Source organism: Diuraphis noxia, unplaced genomic scaffold (genome assembly GCF_037042655.1).
Source record: "Diuraphis noxia isolate RWA-SAM2 unplaced genomic scaffold, SU_Dnox_SAM2 contig0003, whole genome shotgun sequence".
Taxonomy (NCBI): domain Eukaryota; kingdom Metazoa; phylum Arthropoda; class Insecta; order Hemiptera; family Aphididae; genus Diuraphis; species Diuraphis noxia.
Window position 1 is genome coordinate 32,774,867 of NW_028301713.1, and position 21,674 is coordinate 32,796,540.

The 21,674-nt window shown below is 29.7% G+C and overlaps 3 protein-coding genes across 7 annotated transcripts; 1 reads left to right on the forward strand and 2 right to left on the reverse strand.

The window, feature by feature from the left end:
* Positions 1 to 5,878: 5,878 nt before the first annotated feature.
* On the reverse strand, positions 5,879 to 11,347 carry LOC107166159 (uncharacterized). The gene is made up of 4 exons (XM_015514715.2): positions 11,187 to 11,347; positions 10,899 to 11,039; positions 8,483 to 8,621; positions 5,879 to 6,579 (listed from the first exon to the last, which is right to left on the reverse strand). The coding sequence occupies exons 2-4, from the start codon at positions 11,026 to 11,028 to the stop codon at positions 6,255 to 6,257; spliced, it is 594 nt and encodes a 197-aa protein (XP_015370201.1). The 5' UTR covers positions 11,029 to 11,039; positions 11,187 to 11,347; the 3' UTR covers positions 5,879 to 6,254.
* A 108-nt stretch (positions 11,348 to 11,455) lies between these two features.
* Positions 11,456 to 12,782, forward strand: wbl (endoplasmic reticulum protein 29-like protein wbl). Its single transcript, XM_015514973.2, has 3 exons — positions 11,456 to 11,742; positions 11,852 to 12,027; positions 12,091 to 12,782. Exons 1-3 carry the CDS (start codon positions 11,638 to 11,640, stop codon positions 12,554 to 12,556), a joined length of 747 nt encoding a protein of 248 aa, XP_015370459.1. The 5' UTR covers positions 11,456 to 11,637; the 3' UTR covers positions 12,557 to 12,782.
* Positions 12,783 to 12,988: 206 nt separating this feature from the next.
* On the reverse strand, positions 12,989 to 20,098 carry LOC107166317 (ubiquitin-protein ligase E3A-like). 5 transcript variants are annotated; one of them, XM_015514941.2, is made up of 14 exons: positions 19,924 to 20,098; positions 19,191 to 19,409; positions 16,983 to 17,670; positions 16,083 to 16,309; positions 15,815 to 16,010; positions 15,394 to 15,743; positions 14,941 to 15,132; positions 14,568 to 14,882; positions 14,357 to 14,501; positions 14,057 to 14,271; positions 13,832 to 13,999; positions 13,612 to 13,767; positions 13,338 to 13,555; positions 12,989 to 13,259 (listed from the first exon to the last, which is right to left on the reverse strand). In XM_015514941.2, exons 2-14 carry the CDS (start codon positions 19,296 to 19,298, stop codon positions 13,139 to 13,141), a joined length of 3,099 nt encoding a protein of 1,032 aa, XP_015370427.2. In that variant the 5' UTR covers positions 19,299 to 19,409; positions 19,924 to 20,098; the 3' UTR covers positions 12,989 to 13,138. The 5 variants fall into 5 exon arrangements, with proteins under 5 accessions (XP_015370427.2, XP_015370420.2, XP_015370405.2 ...); XM_015514934.2 differs by having other exon boundaries at positions 19,479 to 20,097; XM_015514919.2 differs by having other exon boundaries at positions 19,469 to 20,097.
* Between the last annotated feature and the right edge of the window lie 1,576 nt (positions 20,099 to 21,674).

Consider the following 21,674-nt stretch of genomic DNA (forward strand, 5'->3'; position numbering starts at 1 on the left):
TATTAATTAAGTATTTTGGCAGATTTGAGTTAAATTTAAATATATACTGTTATGATGATTACCTGCATTTTTAGTTTTATGGTTTCTTCCTTGTTTTTTAGCTAAATTGGTTTTAAGATAAAAATTCAATCTTTATATCATAAATATTTGCAGTGAATTAATGCGAAATAAACAATAATTATAGAATACTTATTATTATTTATTATTCTTCCCTCTGTTAATCACAATTGAAATTCTTAAATTTTTTATTATACTCAACAGATTGGGTGTGCAAGTGTGCAACATATTATAAAATGTCTTAAGTTTTTTTAGGTATATTATACGAGATACGACAAAATAACATTACTATATCAGGGCATATTTTTCTATAATTTTCTATAATATACCTGCATTTTTCAGTACAGCTCTACAGCATACAAACATGTGGGAGAATTCGTCTTTTTTATTTAAATACAAATGATCATACTGTACTTTGAAACTTGTTCGTGTTTAAATATAATTTCATGTATCTCTCTCTCTCCGGTTTTTAAAGGCTATTGAGGCCAGTTACCGCAACACAAATTTGCCTGTCTCTATCTTCAGCTACTGCTTCCATATCTTGTATTCCAAATTCTTCCAAAGTCTTTTTTACCTTATCTATCTATCTTGGTTTTGGTCTGCCTAGTGGTCTTTTCCCAAGGGGTTTCCATTTTAATACCGATTTCATTAGGCTATTTGACCTCCATATATGGTCAGCCTAATTCCATATATAAGGTACATATTTGATAGCAATTGTCGGATACGGATAACGGATACCTAGAATGATTTTAACCATAAGTCTATACGGCCAATGTCCATACCCAAAACCTGACTTGAAAATAATTGTCACAACTATAAACAAAAAAAACTACATAAATCCCTTGCAAATATTTTTATGTTATCAGATTCAAAACAAAAATAAATTAATAATTGTAATTTGTATAATTAATGTAAATATGTATAAATTATTCTGTCAGAAATGAGTCGTTAATCTTTACGTTTAAATACGATTTAGAGGTGTCATTTAAGAATTATGAGTGGGATGCAAAAACCCAAAAATATTTACCAATAACCAAGCAACATCAGAGTTGCTCACAAAATAAACAGTTTCAGATTTAAAAACAATTATAAATCATTAAGTACTACATTTTAATAACTGATCTTTTTTTAAATACAAATGGAAATGAGTAGGTAGGTTAGTAGGAAATTCTGAAGAGAATTATTGAAGATTGTTTATATTAAAGAACTCGACATTTTTAAATCCACATATAGCAGCAGAGAAAAGTTATCAATAAATTATCACTTTTATCATTACAAATTTATAATACCACCAAAATATTATTATTTGTGTTAGAAATGCGTCTGCTAAATTATTTCAATAACAAATCTGTGAGACATAAAGCATATTATTATAATATATGAGATGGAAATGTATTGCCTTCTATATGGGCATCTCGAAAATGGCAGAAGAGCAAGTATGCAATTATATAGAATATAGTATGTGCACATTCAACGTAAATATTATTCGTAATATATTATTAGGTATTACAATTTTGTAAGAACGGTTGTAAGACGCGTATGTACATTGCTATTTGATAATATCGATAAAAAAAATAGATTAACAACTGCATTGAAATTATAATCGTTGCAGGCCTGTGGTCCGTGATCAGCGTAATCATTAATTGAGTGTAGCTATCGGTGCACTCGCGGTGCAGCACGTGTAGGTTAACTTAAACTATAGTCTTTTTTGAAAGAAGTGCTCCCCTTTATCCGTTTTGGGTTGGTGCATGTGCATGGGTATATGGTACTCTCTAACAGGATTTACCTCAGTGGTTTAAAAAAAGTTCGGCGCCACTGAATACATTTGCAACAATATTCATAGTTTTTTTCACGTTTATAATAATTAATATCAATAATATCAATAATATCTATTTGAGTATTACCTATTATTATGTAGTTTTCAGAGGTATACACTTGGAAATCTAATTCGTTTACGTTCAAAAAACAAAGTCGTTCACATTCACTTTTTTAATTAAAAACGAAATTAAGGAACATATTCAAGTTCACATTCTAAAACAAATTAAAACATGTAAATAAGCGCTACTAGCACAACGTACTTATATTTAAAATGGTATAGGTAAGTAATATAAATATTTTAAAAACTTTAATTTTGTATAATTATGAATTTAATTCACGTTCATGTACTATTATGATATACATGTAGATACGAGAAAGAGATTCACAGGCAGTTCACGAAATTGAAAAAGGGAGAATGTGATAATTATTAATCACTTTGATGCAGGGGCGATTTATGGGGTTGGCTGAGGGGGCTTCAGCCCCCCCCCCTCGATAAATAATATTGCACAACAGAAATATTGCACTTGAAAATGTCATTGGGTAGGTATATAAATATGAATAATAATAATATGAGTTTAAAGTTTCCACGAATGATATTTTTAAATTAGAGCAAAATATCTAAAATCTTTATGCATCGTTTAAATATCAAATTCTAACATAAAATGCTTATAAAAATTTTATTTTTAATATAATTTTTTGGTTACAGCATATAATATGAGCTAATTTTTTTTTATCAAATTTTTAATTCTTAGTCATATAAATTGAAACTGTTATACATTTTTAAATAAAAAATAGTATGAAAATGTATCATATGTAAAAAATGATAATACAAATATACGGCGAACGTTTCAAGTATCTATGGTAATTGTGTACCACACGAAAAAAAACTAAAATGATTAGTCAAATATTGGAGTCGCTGGTTTTGCATAAAGATTCCCGTTTTTCTTTTCCCGTGTTTTTCCAGCGACTTTATGAAATATACTGGGGATATAATTAACAGCTTTTGAGTATTAGCAAATATATAGGTTCTTTGAAATTATTGTTTTTAAGTATTTAGTTAAATCCTTAATATAGTTATTATGTTTCTCTGACCGTGATTACATAACGAAGTGCACCTAAAGTGCTCTATATTGTTAAACTAACGAATCATATTTTTAGAGATCTTCTAAGTTAGACGTACAGTCAACATTTACCTAGCAATTAACCAATGTTCGATAATTGTTACCTATACGGCTATACCTAAATAATAATCTTACATGGATGACAGTTTCGAGACACCTACTAAAACCACGAGACAATAGAGCAACGTCAGTATTGTAACAATAGTTATTGGTTATATTCACTGTGTACTAAACGCAATTGAAAGTTGTTGACAACCTATGTGTAAGACATAAGTATTATTCTACAGCATCGAGTGGTGGTTAATTCAATAATGGCATAATACTGCAGCTATAAGTGCTAGTACAGAATCTGCAGTCCACGTTTGCTATTCCCATTCCAAATCCTTATAACAGTGGTTTTCAACCTGTGCGTCACGGCTCCCTGGGGCGTCGTTGATTATGATCAAGAGAGATGCGTTCGAAATTAAAACTAATTTAAATTTAAATTGTAAAAACATAAATTTCAACAAAAAAAATTCCTATTATTAATAATTAAAACAATTGAATAAAGTTAGATTAAAATGATTGAATAATGTACATTTATTTATTTTAAATGTTCGTATGGGAGACCTATATTTTAATTCAAAATCTAAAGGAGCCGTGGACCCAAAAAGGCAAAAAGGTTGACAATGACTGCCCTATAATATTATATTGTATTACTATAACCTCAGTGACTGCGATTTGTCCTTTTTGAACATCTCTTATCTTCGTGCTCGCAGGACAAATTCAGCCCACCCAGTTTTTTGTACTTTATCGGCCCAATTACAAACTAAATATCAATAACACCTATAACCATATACTGTGGTCTCTACACGTAGACTCTAGCTATTTCTTATTTAATTTTGAACTCTTTAACACATTTTCAGTCAGCAGTCGGATGACTTAAACGGCCCACCGAGTCTTACTTGGTATGTCGCCGAGCGATTCCAGCACTGCGTGCTCGTAAACTTGGAGCTTTTTGTTTTGATTTCATTATACTGGTATAGCTGGTATGACTAAAAATATCAATAAAAAGTAAATACTAAATAGTCGTGTTAAACCCAACGATAGAATAATATTTTCATTGTAATCATTATTATAGGACAATCGGACATAGATGCTAAACATAGCATCAAGGCCGTATATTGTGGGGGGGGTCAACTCCCCCCCCCCCCCCCCCCGGAAATATTTTACAGCTAAAAAATTGAATTTATAATATTGTATATTGTATATAATATAAATTTACTTTAAAATAATTATAATGCATTAACATAGTAAAATGTGATTTTATTTTTAAATAAGTGTTTTTTTAATTACTTAAAATCAAAATATTATTTGATTTACCCCCCCCCCCCCCCAAATTTGTTACAGCTACGGCCCTGCATAGCATACCCATAATAGGTACAAAATCAAAATACTGTTAAATGTATTGTATTGAAAATGTTTGAAATGTTGGTTTTAATTCCGAGCTCAAGTAATAATCAAAATATTAAAATATATACCTACCAATACCTATGAAATATATATTTTCAACAAAAGGTACTTAAAACAGTTAAAACAAATAGCAACGTTAACAATAGTTGACTGCAATAATAACTACTATTTTAAATCTAATAAGAAAAACAATTAATATTTTCTCATTATCTAATAATCCATCAGTTTTTATATTATTTGAATTACCTATAAAAGGTACCTACCTTATTGTCAACTTATGGTGTAGATAGTAAATTAATTTCTTAAATATATTATATACATCATGTATTAATAAGTTCACGATAACTTATCTTAATAATCGGCTTAAAATGTAGAAAGATAATTAAAATGATATATTATATCAAATATATGATTGGTTTACAAAATGTGAATTGAAAAAGTTTAAAGAATACGCACAGTGTACTTCTTAATCTGCTGTGAACAAACAATTAATGAAACAAATAACATGTGACATGTGTATGTCATTAATGCATTTATTAAGAATATATCTAGTAATTTTAAGCTTCTACTCTAAAATTTATAATTTACTCTAGTCATGAGAAAATGGTTATCTCATAACAGAAATAACACATATTTACTTTCAGCTGGTTTTAATTGATTTAGGGCCGGTTGCACAAAACTATATTGGTTCAATAAATAGTTATTGGTCCAATAAGTTGAGTTATTGAGTCAATAACAATTAAAATACGTTGCACAAAGTTATTGCACCAATAAGTTATCGACCATTAGTCACTATTGATCCATACATTTATAGGCCCGATTTTGGTCCAATAAGTTTTATTGGTTCAATAAAATAAAATTAATAAAACCTTATCAACATATTAATGAGATAGCAAATGAGGTATTTGTTTCTTACTATTTTTGAATAAAATGCCAATTTGCATATTATTATATATTCACAAATTAATCAAGAAATAAATACCTACACAGTTAAATTACATTATGGATAGAAATGAAATGACCTTTTCGTCATCAGATTCAGATGATGAATTTGCGACGATTGTTATTGTAATACTACCGAAAGAGCGTGTTTATCGAAATAGATATGACCCTTTGGTAGAGTATGATGATGCTGATTTTGCACGTCGATTCAGAAGTGAAAGAATGATCCTAGAAAAATCTCAGAACAAAGAAAACTATGATCAATATAGCCCTAATTACCTAGTTATTTCAAATTTAGGAAGAGTAACTAAAAAAAATGTTTCAAAATTTTTTTGGCTAAATATTGGTTAATTTATGGTGAATTACATGGCTAATCAAATTATTCTATTAGAGACAAACAGAAAGAAGTTTAGGTTTTTTAAATAAATAAACAAAATATAGTTTTTATAATTTATAAGGTACAGAACAACTTAAAAATAAACTGGCAATTTTTAAAATAAGTTTGTTATATTTTGTAATTAATAAAATAGTAAAAACAGATCATTTACACGACAAGGGCAACAATCCTTTTCTTGTCAAGCCAAATTTAAATAAAAACATTATATTTGAGTAATATTCAAATTTAACTTTACATGCAACATACTATAAATTTACCTACCATAGCTGTTGTATAGTTACGTCTTATATTATTACAGTAACAATTAGCATATATTTATACATAATATGAAGGATCATCCAAGGAGAGAATAGTTTTTAGTTTTATTAACAAGTAGTACCAATACTTTATAATAATACGCCAGTGTCTGGTAAATAAAACATTTTCATATTTTTATTATACATTTTTAAGAGCTATGGTATGAACATCTATACTTCATCACTGATTATATCAAATGTTCCTTCGCTGTTACTTTTCAATTTCATAATTTTTCCTTTGGTCACATTTGCCCAACCATGAACTGCATCTCTGTTTAATATCCATTCAGGTGACACAGCTGTTTCAGAAGCACGCTGTAATATGACTTCATCACTGGTATTTTTAAGATGACGTTTCCTCTTTACTCCAGTTGTGGATTCATCGTATGAAGAGTTGAGTAATTTAGCTGATCCATTAAATAAATGAATACCTTTTGATTCATTGGTACTGTCTATTTTTAGTTTTTTATGTTTTTTTCTTTTTTCAATTATTTTGCTGAAAAAGATTAAAACACAATACTCTTAGTATATTATATTTAACACAGGGCTCTACAATAAGAAAAACATTTAAAGAATATGACAGATATGGGAAATTTGAAATTATTGGCATCAAGCACATTTAACGTGTTTTTGGAGGGGTAAATACAAAACACACTATTTGACTATTCAATAACACAAGATATCATATTTTGGTAATCATTTAGTGTACAACCTCCTACCAGACCTCATTATCTATTCGTATTTGAAATTATGGTTTACCTTCTTGGTTACCTACAAGGTACTAAGAAATATTGACCAATGGACCACAGTTTTTCTTTCTTCTTAAGTTGATCTTTGTTTTGTGTATCATCATGATAATTATGGCATGAATTAGTTTTATTATTTTTTTGTTTAAGTTTATGTATTTGTAAAAATGCTAAAACTGATTTTTTGGTTTGATTTATCCCATATATTCTTTAATTATCAACATTTTATTTATTTAGTTTCACAAACAATCAACCAATACATAAGCACCAAACACTGATAATTATTTTTCAATAATGAGAATAACATTATTATTTTTCTTTTTTCTTTTATTGATCATTTACAACTTCGGCAACAAAAGCCATTAGTTATTTTATTTTTTACATTACGTTTGCTTACATGTTTAGATTTGGTTATAAATATTGATTTGCTTGAGGAAGTTAATTAAATCTGCGTTGAGTTGGTGATTGGCTCCAAGGGCTGCATCGAGGTTGTCTTGTGTGATACCCCGTATTTTATCCTTTCTTGATTATACTTTATGCAGTCCGATATGATGTGCTTGACAGTGAGATTTGTTCCGCAGGTTGTGTAGATGGGGGGTTCCTCTTTGGCCATAAGGAAACCGTGTGTGATTCTAGTGTATCCTATCCGTAGTCTATTTATTACTGTTTCTTCTTTTCTTTTGAGTAAAGGGTTATACCATTGGGTTTTACCTTAGATTTCGTTGAGTTTGGTATTTTGTTTGGACCAGATGTTTTGCCATTTGTCGTTGATAATTATTTTAATGTAATTTTTTGTGTCATCGTATGATATTTGTTCTATCAAGAGAGTATCTGTATTATTTATTGCGAGTGAAGCTTGTTCGTCTGCTATTTCGTTTCCTCTTATTCCTGCATGTCCGGGTATCCAGAAAATGGTTTTTTTTCCGTGTTCATATGTTTCATTTAGTTTGTTTTGAATTTTTGTTGCATTGTCCCCAGGATTGAAATGGTTTTGGATGCTTTTTATGGCGCTTAGTGAGTCACTAAGGATGATGAACTTTGAATGTTCTTCTTGAATAATGATCTCAATAGCCTTTAGAATAGCCATCGCTTCCACTACATTATTATTATTTATTACTAAATTAAAAATATTCCCAGAAGCATTGGTAATTATGATCCTAGTTAAACTTTATACAATAGTTTTAAATTCTAATATTTATTATTATTGGTTATTATATTTTACAATTTATTTTTAAAATTTGACTTTTCAATGTTTTATAAATTATAGGTACTATTAAGCATAGGTACATAAAGTGTGTGTTTGTGTGGGGGGGAGGCTATACAAAGGGATATGGGGGCTTAGCCCCTAGATCCCTTATATGTGCCTATGTTATTAAGTATTTTTCACTTGGATAGTCTGTGATATCAGAAAACAGAATAAGGTAAGATGATGGTTGTCTGTAAATCAAATCCAATATAATTATAAAAACAAGCAAGAACACATAATCTTTAAATAATATATATATAAGTACATTAACTTTTGTTAACTATTGTCACTACATTTAAATTTTGTTTCAGTAACTCCTATATTGAACGGATATCATTAATTCCTACATTTTAAAGACTGCAGTTAGTCACAAGAGTTTATTAACTTTGTGTTAAATTAAATATTACCTTTCTAAATGTTTGTCTAAGCTTTTAGCAACAAATTCTTGAAATTCGGGAGTCACCTTGATAAAATTATGATGATGTCCTTGTCCATCGTCTTCGATAATATACCTAAGAGATGGTTTAATTGGTACAGTATTGATACCTAAAATAAAAATTATTTTATAAGTAGTTTATCTCTCAATTAGAATGCTTAGATACTTATCGTTATCAGAATAGCCAGGAACATTTGTATATTCAGTTAAATTAATCTGAGTAAGATTCATAATAATTGCTCATAGTTCCACAAAGTCAAATATGACTTGTATATTATTATTGTTGAATACCTTTTTAATTTTAAATATATTTACTAATATTGAGTTTTAAGTGGTATCAAAAATATAATTGTAAAAATATCTTGAAAAAAAAAAATTGAAATCATAAAATTTTAACAGAAAAAAACTTCTTATTTCATTGATAACTTGACATAAATATCTAAAATATCAATAACAAATGTTTCACAGTCTCACAGACATGTCTGCCCAGCAACTACTGACTTCTTCTTCAAAAAAAAAATCATAAGTAGAAAGAAGAAATCATATTATAATTTCTACTTTCGGCTAAAATGCACTTTACCACGCACCTCACTAATTTCGATATTTTTTTTAAAAAAAAGACGTGTTTTTCAACGCTGATTTCGAAACTGTTTGAATTTTTGCGCGGAGACAATTATTTTGATAGTTATAGCCCCACAAAATTTGCGATTTTACGTTTATACTCATGCGCGACTTTACTGCCGCGCAGAGCAACTCGAGTTTGGGCGACCGGAGCCGGTAGGCGAAGTGAGCTACTATACACTTATTTTACTTATGTTATTTTAACAGGTGTGAATTCAGTGGCGCCGAACCCTATGTTAAGGTCGGGCCATGGCCCGACTTATTTTGAAAATGTAAGATAGGGCCGATTCATATTGACCATTTTCCTCTCCACGGTATGCAATTTTATCTAATATTAAGATGTTGGATCTCTTGAAATATTTTTCGCCCTATTAGATTTTTAGGACTTCGGCGCCACTGGGTGTGATTACAATATAGCTGATAATAATTGCAAAATAACTTAATATAGCTTATTCTATAATCATAGAGATAATTTAATATGCTATATGCATATTAGTAATAATACCTATACAATTTGGTAATAAGATAATTACAAAATATATTATTTAGCGAAATTGATGTAAATATAGAACGAAAACCAATTAAAATGTGCTTTCTTTTCTTAAATATCCTAATTTATAATAGTTATATTACATAATATTTAATTTTTTAAATAATTATAGGTACCTTAATACGATAAAATAAATACTGTAATATTATAAAATTATATAGTCTGCCCGTGACAGTGCAATAGCGAGCAGTAGGTGATTATTCATACATTCTTATTTAAATACTGTAATTTATAATGTCGAGTTTAAAACTTTTCAAAATTTTCAAAATTTTCAATTGTGAAACCTCCGGGACACTGCCCCAATACAATCGGAAAAAACATTTTATTGGAGGATATCTCGCAAAACACATATTTCTAAAACAGATTAAAAATAGAAATTACGCATTAATAGAATTTTTTTAATTGGTTGGACATTTATAAAACGCGAATGCCCCAAATGTCAATGTCGCAAGCAACTCTGAAAGTGATGATAACAGCGATACAGATAATGATGAAGAAACCTATAATACTGTTTAAGTGTTTATTAATATAATAATATATGTTAATTGTATTGACTGTTATATAGGTTATTCATTATGTGTATAAGTACAATAAACAACAATAATTTAGGAAAATCGGATTTGAAATTTAAGATTGTCATCGGGGGAAAAAAAAAAAATCTAAAACCGTTTTACGCGCTACACGCGGCAGTAGTGTACAGTAGTGTTGCGCGCATGAGTATAAACATAAGATCGCAAACTTTGAGGGGCTATAACTTCTAAAATAATTGTCTCCGCGCAAAAATTCAAACAGTTTCGAAATCAGCGTTGAAAAACACGTCTTTTAAAAAAAATAAAAAATCAAAATTCGTGAGGTGCGTGGTAAAATGCATTTGTTCCCTACTTTCTTTTAAAAATAATATTTAAAAGGATAAAGTCGAATATACAAGAAAATTCAATTCGGTATCCAGAAATCTTAATGATTTAGTAGATTGATAATTATTGGAATGGAAACACGTATAAATTCTTCCAACAAAATTATGAATTAAAATAAAATCTCAGGTTAATTTCTTTTTACAACACATTTGTTAATTGTTCATTGATTTAAATTGAACAAAATCATTGTTTTTTAATACCGTATATTTTTTCTATACCACAAAATGTATATATAATTGTAAGCCATGCTCATACATTCTGTAATTAAGAATTACTTTAAAAAAAATCAAATTAATACTCACTTTTAATTTTGTCGGATGGCTTCTTGCCGGGGCTGTTGCTGTATAAGTCGTTAGTAAGTAGATCAGTGTCAATCGAGTCTTTAAGTATCCGCTTTGTGATTTCATCTTCAGATGATGAATCGTCCGTCATGGCGACTAAGTCTGAAAGGAACAAAATCGGATAATTGTCACAGGATTCACAGTCATCATTCTCGCAAGCAAAAGGTTTAAGTTTTAAAACACTGCTCCAATAGACGGCACACGATAGTTAGTTTTACTAAATAACTTTTTTCCCATGATTAAGTATACCTATGATTCGTTCTTCTTCCGAATTCGCATTCTCCACTTACACCTTACACGTCGAGCAGGACTTGAGTCTTGAGTGTCGTTTACAGTTCTTCATAATTCAAACGTTATCAGACTATCAGTGAATATAATATTATTATTTATTCTGTGATATCACTGAACGAATTCGTATAGTTCTATGGTATCACACAAGTACCGCAGTCAATATGAACATATTTTGTGGTAACAACAACAATAATGATAATAAATTATATTGTTATATTTTACAATTTTTATATATACGTGGTCAAACGTACGTTCGAGTTCAAATAATAAATAAATATACTTTATAAATTATCTTTACCAATATGTTCAGTAGTAATTTCTTCAAAAATCACACATCTAAACGTAGTTATCTATTATTTTAAGTCTGAATTAGTGAATCGAACGCTCATTCAACTACTGCTTTGATAAAATGTTTTTTGTACAGACATTGACGGTATTGGCGCTGTTTTTTTGCGCATGTTGTGCTACACAATCTAAAGGAATAGTTTCTTTAGACTCGTTGACTTTTGACAAGGTAAAATGTTTGTGAATGTTCCATTTAGGTGAAGTTGTTTCTGATTTTTGAACAGCATCCACCATCAATTTTATACACTAGTATTTAGTAACAGTTTCTCTGTCAATAGGTTCTTTCAAAATTTAAAGTGTCAATTGTCAAATTCGATGTCTCGTATCCATATGGTGAAAAACACGAAGAATTTGTAAAATTAGGTTCTGCTTATAATTCGGTAGAAGATTTGCTTGTGGCCGAAGTACCTGTGAAAGATTATGGAGAAAAAGACAATGAAGATTTGGCTATCAGGTTTGATGGTTTTATCTGTTTTATTGTTTTACTGTGCTCTTATTAATTTTTCTGTCATCAAAGGTATGGTGTATCAAAAAAAGATTTTCCAATCGTTAAGTTATTTGTGAATGGCCAGTCGGAGCCATATACATATAATGATGAGGATTTCAATCAGGAAAAATTACAAAAGTTTGTTGTTAAACATAGCAAAGAAATCTTGTACATTGGACTTCCAGGTACATTAGAAAAGTTTGATGGCTTAGCATCAGAATTTGCCAAGCAAAAATCTGAGGAAAAACGCAAAGATATATTGTTGAGAGCCGAGAAATTATGGGACAGCAGCGAGGGAAAGCAAAAACAAAAGTCGGCCGAAGTGTACGTGAAGACTATGAGAAAAGCTTTAGAAAAAGGTGACGAGTTTTTTCACACAGAAACTGTTCGCATCAACAATGTGCTTAAGGGTTCAATGACTCAAGAGAAAAAAGCAGACTTGAGTGTTCGTTTAAACATTTTGGAATCATTCAAAGTACCACACGATGAGTTGTAAACTTCTTTTATTTGATACACTACTTATTTTAAATGAGGTATATTTAGGGGTTGTGATATTTTTGTAAGCTATTTATTCACTTTATAAATGAAAATATTTTTATAATAACTTTTCTGATTAATGATGAACATCAAGTAAAGTACATTTATAATTTATGTATGTATTGTTTACAATATAAAACACAAATTTATAATTGTTAATAGTTAATAAACATTTTTATATTCTATGAATGTATTTGTTTATTTTTAGAATTTTCCTACAGTGCATGTTAAAATTTATAGTGACTAATTTCTTTTGTCTTTAATTATTCAGTGAAATGTACTTATGTTTTTTTCTCACAAGTTTAAAAATTATTTTCAATTTGATTCTTTTTAAAATACTTAACTGAAATAAAACAGGTTGTTTTTTGAACATGACGTCAATATGCAGATATAATTCAATATAAATTTAATTAAATTAATCAAACTTATTATTATACATAATATACAAGATTTGAAGACAAACTTATTAATTTCTAAAAACTTTGATTGTACTCAAACAACGTAGCACAATTTATAGGTGGGTATTTTTTACTTATTGGTTTTATATCATGCCAAATCCTTCAGCATAATTGATAGCTTTTGATAGTCGCTCATCAAGTTTCTCTTTAGTGCTATATTCAGGTAGCAATAAGACGTTGAAACAGGTATGTGCGGTTGGTAGCCTGTACAACAAGGCAATGCTTGAATGTAATGTACATAAAGAGGGAATTTTGTGATTCTATGTTTTATTGAATACATACCTATCAGAATCTGAACCATTCCTCGTGATTGTCAGTTTTAATTTTCCAAGACCACCAACAGGAACTCTATCACTTCCCGTTGTGAATTGTAGTAACTTCTGTTGAGAGACTCGAGGTAGTGCATGGGCAAAATCCCAGAAATTTTTTATAACTTGTGTTTCTTTGTGATATCCCCCTTCATACAGTGTAGTTTCTTCTAACTCAGACATATCAAATACCTGAAAAATCATTTTTAGAATAGACCCATCTAAGAAAAACAGAAATGTGATCTTACTTTACTGCCACACACTATCTGTTCAAGTTCTTCAGGCCAGAATAAGTATTGTAACGGAGATTCTTCCATAACATTTTGGAACCCACGGTAGAATGCATTGAACTGTACTCCAATTGATTCATTTAATAAAAAGTCAGCATATTTATCCACAAATTCCTAAAATAGTGCATCAAAAATATTTTCAACAAGTTTATAGAATAATAAACTGATTAGTTCTTACTCTTTTATTTATATGGTTTACAGTTATATTATCTCCATTATCTACGAGATCGTGATATACTATTTCACCAAACGCATCTTTATAACATATTCTAAATGTCTGCATAAACATTTCTTCAATGTCATCTTCTTCATAATCCAGCAAATTCTTTAAGCCATTGTACAATTCCTGTGTAAAAACAAAATAATATTATCTGATATATTGCATAAGACAACAAGTTTCTACCTGATTCCAATCTTGTAGATCGTTGAATGTACATCGTTTGCCTAGTAACTTTCGATACACAACCATTGGTAAATTAATGTTTAATATAACATTGTTGTAAATTGCTAATCCGACTACGAGGCCAATCAATGAGTATTGAGCAGCAGTTTCAAATGAAAACGAGTTAAACCAATAAGTAGGATTTCCACTATCAGAGTTCATAATCACAAACATTCCTGAAATAATATGAAAATATAATTGTATATTTACATATGATTGAAGAACATAAAATTAAATAATATGATTGTAAAAAATATTTACCATAGTCTGGATTAAATAATTCTTCTACAATGAGATGGAAGAATTCTTTAGAGACTCCACCCTCATCAACACCTTGTTCACCGTCAAATTCAACCGCCAATTGTTTTTTGAGATCTGACGGATTTTGCATGGCTACCATTTCAAGCTGAATAAGGAAAATTCAATATAAATTATATGTTAAATGTAAAAGAATTATGTAAATTATATTTACTTCAACTAGAGCATCCTGGACAACGTGTTCTCTCCTTACCTTAAGTTTGAGGTAAGGATGAGTTGGCTGACCTATTAATGTTTGTATTAGACAGAAACGTCTATTTTCATACATACGTATTCGATTATCATAGTATAGCCCAAGAGTCTTAGTGGCCGGAGTAAGTACAAATGAATGGGACATATACGAAAATTTTTCACTGCCATTTTCTCTCCAAGTTTGGTAATCATCATCCATTTCTAGTGCATCACTCAATAACTCATTGTAAAATTTGGATATAGGAATTAAAGGGGCACGACAGGCCAAAATATTTATCTGAAACAAATATCTGATCAGATCAAATCAAAATATTTAAATGAAATTTCAGACTTACATTTAAAATTTCAGCTAATGGATCGGTTTTATTGATTTTACTTTTTGGATGCGAATTAATAAGGATATCTTCAAGTAAATTTTCATCCCTTACATTTTCTGGTTTTTTTTCTATTTTATCAGGCTGTTTAGTATCATCTTTATCAATATTTCTGTCACATTCACCGGCCATAATACTCGCATAATATAAAATCTATAATCCATAAGTTAATTGATATTAATATATGTATAGAATACTTACCAAAATTGTGTTACATATTATGTAATAGCTAATTTAGAGATAATTAGTATCATTTAAATAAAATGGATTTGGTACATCTTATGTATAATTCACAAATAGTTACAATGATGTAATACTTACTATCAAATTAAAAACAAAAATATAATGAAGTAGTAAAAGCTTTTAAGTCATAATGTTGGCCCCAATAAAATAGCAATATGCAGCATTTATTACCTTCATGGTTTTTGTAGCAAATACAACAGCAGTCTCATCTTGAAAAGTTGCATCATATTCAGTAGATATTAGTTGGAAAGTTATAGCTTCTTGGAGGCAGTGTAATATACGCCGCAAAGTGTTTTCTGACGACATTTCACTCCAGAATCTTGCAAGTTTAGCTTGTTCAGCTACTGGGAGTACACATGTGGCTGCTACAAGCCTAGGGATTATACGCTCTACAAATGCTAAGTCATCTAACCATGGCATTTCATAGATGATTTTAAGCGAATGTAACACATCCTCTAAATATTTGTCACTGATTGGAAATGATTTTGACTTAAAAAAATGTAATTCTACCGTGATTTTTGCTAGGTAAAAATAAAAATAAATATTGCTTGTATAATGGAAATAATACAGTTTTATAAATTTTGATACTTACCACACAAGGAACTAATGGCTAAACATAGAACATCTTTAAAAAACTCATCATTATTGAGGGAATTCATTATTTCATATGCTCGTGCTAACCCTGCAACATCTAATTGTTTCTCACCATAATATTCGTCTCCTTCTACCTCATCATCTTCATACATTGAGTTATCATCCAACTCTTTTTCAATTTCCATTTCACGTATCTACATAAATAAAAATTAAATAGCATACTATCATTAAACATATAAATAAATCAAGAAGATTAAAAATCTCACTTTTTCTTTGGACATGCTGGATGATGAAGTCTGAGCATGATTAAGAACTTTAAGAAAGTCTTTTTTGCGTTCAGGTGGGCGTTTTATAAAACTATTACCTAAAGCTTCTGGTGTTGAGAACACTTGGTATAGAGCAGATAGCAACTCATTATTATCTTTAAATGGATCAGGTCCTTTTTGATGGCTCGTTAGTTCGATCAAATTGGTTTCATTCAAATATTTAATACCTGGAAACATTAAAAAATATTGATTTGTAACATCTAAAATACACATCATGTAACTGCATAGACATTACACATGATACACTGAATGAGATTCTACTAGAGCATTCATAATATTACTAACAAAACAATAGTAAGAAGGATTATCTTCACAAAAGTTAAATTCAAGACAAAGAATATACAAAGAAACATATAATATCTGCTGTTGCCAAAATTTGTAAAATTACACACTAAATAACTGAAACGCATGTATTGGATTAGAGCCAAGTGGTGAAAGGACCTTCAATATTTATAAACAAATCACATTATGTGCACTTTGTCAAATGTATGAAACAATTGTACTATAATAACCTATAATAATACTTACTTTATTTTAACAAAAATCAATTATGTAAGTAAATTTAATGATAGATAGATGATATTAATTCAATATACAATTTTATAATATATTAATAATAAAAATAATGATAATCTGACATTGTGCCAGCCTATGCTATTAAAAGACTGTCTGTTGACCTTTTGCGTAGTATTTATGTTTTTTTTTTAAATTCACACAAAGAATATCAATCAAAATTTGAAGAAAAAATAACATTGACCCAATTTATTAAGATGTGCTTCAAAATATTGTCACACGTACTTAATTTGTATTTTTTTGAAGTTCAAAATAATATAAAATTACCATTTTGAAAAGAGGAAATATGTTTTATAGTTTTTTTCATAGTTTCCATGAAGGCTAAGTTTATGTCTTCTGCATCATGTATAATACAATCTGGTATACTCAGTGAAGCAACATCTAAGCGATCCAAAATATCCTTGTTAATTGATTGACTTGTAGTATCATTTTGTTCATTAGATTTTAAAAATTCGTCAATACTTTTGAACACATCTTCAACAATTTTTTCTTTAGCAGCAACTTGAACAGATGTATCTTCTTCTTGTTCCGCCATAGAATCGACAATTGGTGCAATGAATGTATTGTGTTCTTTGGCCATAGGTTCAGTATTGGCTATTTTAAACGAAGATGAACTACTGCCACCTTTTGTTTGAGAACAAGTACTAGTGGTTTGAGTAATTTGAACATCTGATAATGGTCTAGATAAGTCAATTGAATGTACAGGGACTACTTCAAATACTGTACATGGATGGTTTGTTTGCACACAAGCATCATGTGATAAACACAGAGTATCTTGTGTGTTGCTACAGCAAGCTAATGATGTATTGGCATCATGTAAAGTATTTCCAGACACTGATGGGTTATTAGTGGTTCTTGCTACTTTCATAGGGTGTTGATCACACAGTCTTGCATCAAGGCGAAATAATTGAATAGCAATAGCAGCTGCATCATTAGCTGACACCACATTAGTACACTGAAAAAAAATTAGAAATAATAGATAAGTAAAATATGTCAATAATTGAAAATGTATTCCGAAACTATAGACAGGATTTAAGTTTTTTTTTTTTTGACTTAATGAGAGTGAGGCTAATTTAAAATTGTTTGTGGACATTTTTGAAACTGTTATTTATATTGTAGTATGATTGGTGAAATGTTTTAGCGATCTTATAGGTAGGAACAATTTCACATATTATTATGAGTCACAATGCTAAATAGCATATCTGACTAATTTTAATATTTTATAGCAGAAATAATAAGTATACAGTATCTTTGTATCAATTTTAGATGTAATTTAAATATTACTTGTTTCTAGTAACATTTATACATTTAAAATGATAATAAATTAAATACATAAGTATTAGAATAGAAACTAGCAACTAAAATATTTGGTTCATAATAACTAAAATTATGTTTCACCCAATAATTAATTACATAATATTAGTTAAAATATTATAATTAGGTAGATTAAATTAGTATTATATATAAATCATTTTTAGATCTAAGTATTGAGATGCTGTTAAAAGATTATCATTCTTGTTTTTAATAAAACACCAGCATATAATCTTCACCTACTACATTTCACATGCATTTATTAATTAAATATGTTGAGTTAATTATGTTAGACTAACTAGAATTCTAAAAATATACAAATTTACCAAACAGTTACTTAATGATAATTCAGCTAGCCGATGATCTATGAAGTACTAATACATTCAGAAGGTTGGTTGAATGAGTGTTTCACAAACTAACTGATTTACTGTGATGTGTAGTAAGTCTAACAATGATAAAACATAAAATAAAATAAATTATAAATTTAATCTAAAGTTTTTTTTTTTATAAGACTACTGAAGGATTAAACCATAACTTTTATATTTAATATATTAGTATAAAAAACATAAAATGTATGATATTTAAACAGAAAATATTGTTGTTAAATACAAAAGATAAATGTATTAATTAACAAAAAAAATATATAATAAGTAGGTAGCGTATAGCTTTGGATACAATAATATGTAAGTTAACTTAGTTAACATTTCTCTAAGGTTATGATTAAAAACATATTTTTTTTTGTGATAAGCTTGATTAATAATAGATATAAAATGAATTGTAATACGCATAAGGTAATTAAAATTATAAAAATCATTCATGCTTAAATAGCATATTTCAGAGCATTTTAATAAAGTACTTATATAGCAAATGATACAGTTAAATTACAAATTAACATGTATTTATAGGTATATATAACATGTTTAAGATAAATAATTCTTAGAATTTATATTTAACTAGGTACTGGACAATAATACTGTCTGGGAGATATTTGGATGAAATCTAGTTTAATGTTCAAGGACAGTATCTACAGCAGTTTATAGCTATGTAGAGAATAAAATTCCAAATGGACATTTACTTATAGACTTCAATCGGACTAATACAGAGGGTAGTGTAAGAAAAAAACAAAATAATTATTGCTAAGAAGCGGGCACAAGTATTACTTACCCTTTTGCTGGATGCACAGTAATCATTTACACACTCTTCATTGCCACAACCTTCTGTGATCAGATAGAAATAACGTTCAATCAATTTCTTGGCTAAGTCTCTTTTCATGTTGACATCAGATTCAGAGGAGCGGTGTTGCGATACCTGCTCGAAGACAAACTAATAGTGTTGATGCGTTGATGGCCCGATGACGAAACGAACACTGAAGAAGGTATCTGCCTGCCGAGTGTAAAAATAATGAAAAATTTATAAAATCGACAAAATGTAATAATATGTACTCAGACACACAGTACACCACTTAAAAGCAAATTATTTGCACGTATCGTGAATAGCACTGATTGATGCTGTTGTAATTCAACGACTGACGCGATTCGACGGCCGAGCCATTCGATTGTTTAAGCCGCGTCTGAAGACTGATAAACGTCAAACGGTGTATAATAATAATATAATATTATGGGTATTATTATGTAACGACGATGATTATTTCGGACGTCTAGGACAATCGTTACATCGACACACACCACGTCCGCCGTTGAGCCTCGTCGAAAATTACGACTATAATAATTTGTATAGAGAGCGATTACTGAACAACACGGTGGTAAATCGATAGCGTTTGAGCGTGTGCGTATGCGTGTAATCACTCTTCCCTCTCGCTATACATATTTTTTTTTTTATTTACTTATTTTCATTCCGTAAGTGCGAAAAACAAAGAAGAAAACAGTTAAGTGCGTACCAGATGTTTTGTGGAAAAAAAAACGTAGGCAAAGAGGGCGACACAGAATAATAATAATAATTTGACGATCAGACGATGGCTTGGCTACCAATACGGCAACACGGCGGCAACGGGCAGATTGTACTACGGAAAAGAGCACGGGGTCGCGCACGCGCGATTCTATTTCTAAGAGCGCGGGTAGGTAGCTGCAACTCCTGTGGTTAAGCAGGACGGCAGATCGGGATTTTCATTGTGTGGGTGTTGGGTGGCGGGTGGTGGACAGCTGATAAGGAAAACCGCGAAGGTTGACAGTCGTGGCGGAAAAAATCATCTGGGCCTCCCCTCTCGCAGAGTTATTAAAGTTCCGTTATCACAACATTTTTACCTATCGGAACAGATGATAACGAATTATCTATGCCAAATACATATTATACATTTGGCATTAACTAATTATTAATTATTATAATATGCTAATGCAATTTATTCACAGAATAAATTATGCAGATTTAAAAATTGTGGACATCTAAGTTGTACGTCATAATATCATTATGTGTTTTGCGATTAAATGCATTAAGAGGACGTCACACCCATATTATGTTTTCTCTGTCATGTATATTTACAATGTAAGCAATTTTGTTCAAGAGTTCCAATTTTGTGCTGTTAAAATTAATATTAGAATGAATTGACCTATTATCAAACTTAAAGGTAAGAACATTATCTGTGTTCTCTAATTTTTTCTCACAATATTTTAACTTTTAAGCGAGTTCTAAGAATTTTTAAATTTGAATATTTTAGTTTTATTTCGTAAAAATCTAATGCGATAAGAACACTACATCACTACAGTCTACATGTCTAAACGTCTACATGTATTTTTTCCTTAAGAGGACGCTAGTACGCTACAGTGCTACACCCGCGACCCGCATAACGTGTAATGTGTTGTCTCCGTCTTACAAATGTAAAACATTGCGAAAACTGTTTTGCGCGGGAAAGAACCACTCGAGCTGTAATTAAATAATCACATTTTCACACTATAAAGATGAAATATTTACAGTGCAACGTTGTTTTAAACAATAATAACTTTTATCGTATTTGTGATATCGAAAAATTAAAAACAACGTTGCACAGTAAATATTCTCCTCTTTAAAGTGTAAAAATTTGGTTGCTTAATTTGGATTATAACTTGAGTGGTTTTTTCCCGCGCAAAACAGTTTTCGAAATGTTTTACATTTGTAAGACGGAGACAAAACGTCATGCGGGTGTAGCGTCCTCTAAGATTTTTAAGATATTTAAATTTTTTAAGAATATGGAAATTATGAGTATCTGATTGTGTTTCTGTAGTACCTAGTAAGATAGGTCCATACGATTTTGGAGCGTGAAATTAATATAATAACAATATTTCTTTTTCCCAGTCACCTAATGGCTAATAACTGGAATAAAATGAGTGATCGCTAGATACCGGAACGTGCCCTTCAAAACTTATAAGTTATACTCATTGGCCATTGCTGTGTTGGTCGAAATAGCCAAACTAATCGTAAATATTATCATATATTGTTTTTTTTTTTGAATTTTCTATAATTAATAATTCTAGTATTGCGCCAACAAATTTTACATTTTACATGGTCATTGTCATTATTATTACCACTACGACACTAACAGCTATCTTTACATTTTCAATTGGTAGCGTTTTTATTTGTTTGATATCTTTAATAAGAAAAAAATTATAATATTTTTAAAAATCTGATATTTTTAAGTTTTTCAAACTTCAATAACTT

What these genes read in the sequence shown, in the direction of transcription:
- LOC107166159 (XM_015514715.2), bottom strand. Translation starts at nt 11,028, where the DNA reads ATGACGGACGATTCATCATCTGAAGATGAAATCACAAAGCGGATACTT. An exon ending in GCCATCCGACAAAATTAAAA is followed by an intron (nt 8,622 to 10,898) that starts GTGAGTATTAAT and finishes TTTTTATTTTAG; the next exon opens with GTATCAATACTGTACCAATT. An exon ending in TTAGACAAACATTTAGAAAG is followed by an intron (nt 6,580 to 8,482) that starts GTAATATTTAAT and finishes AATCTTTTTCAG; the next exon opens with CAAAATAATTGAAAAAAGAA.
- wbl (XM_015514973.2), top strand. Translation starts at nt 11,638, where the DNA reads ATGTTTTTTGTACAGACATTGACGGTATTGGCGCTGTTTTTTTGCGCA. An exon ending in ACTCGTTGACTTTTGACAAG is followed by an intron (nt 11,743 to 11,851) that starts GTAAAATGTTTG and finishes CTCTGTCAATAG; the next exon opens with GTTCTTTCAAAATTTAAAGT. An exon ending in AATGAAGATTTGGCTATCAG is followed by an intron (nt 12,028 to 12,090) that starts GTTTGATGGTTT and finishes CTGTCATCAAAG; the next exon opens with GTATGGTGTATCAAAAAAAG.
- LOC107166317 (XM_015514941.2), bottom strand. Translation starts at nt 19,298, where the DNA reads ATGAAAAGAGACTTAGCCAAGAAATTGATTGAACGTTATTTCTATCTG. An exon ending in CATTAGCTGAAATTTTAAAT is followed by an intron (nt 14,883 to 14,940) that starts GTAAGTCTGAAA and finishes TATTTGTTTCAG; the next exon opens with ATAAATATTTTGGCCTGTCG. An exon ending in TAAACCATATAAATAAAAGA is followed by an intron (nt 13,768 to 13,831) that starts GTAAGAACTAAT and finishes GCACTATTTTAG; the next exon opens with GAATTTGTGGATAAATATGC.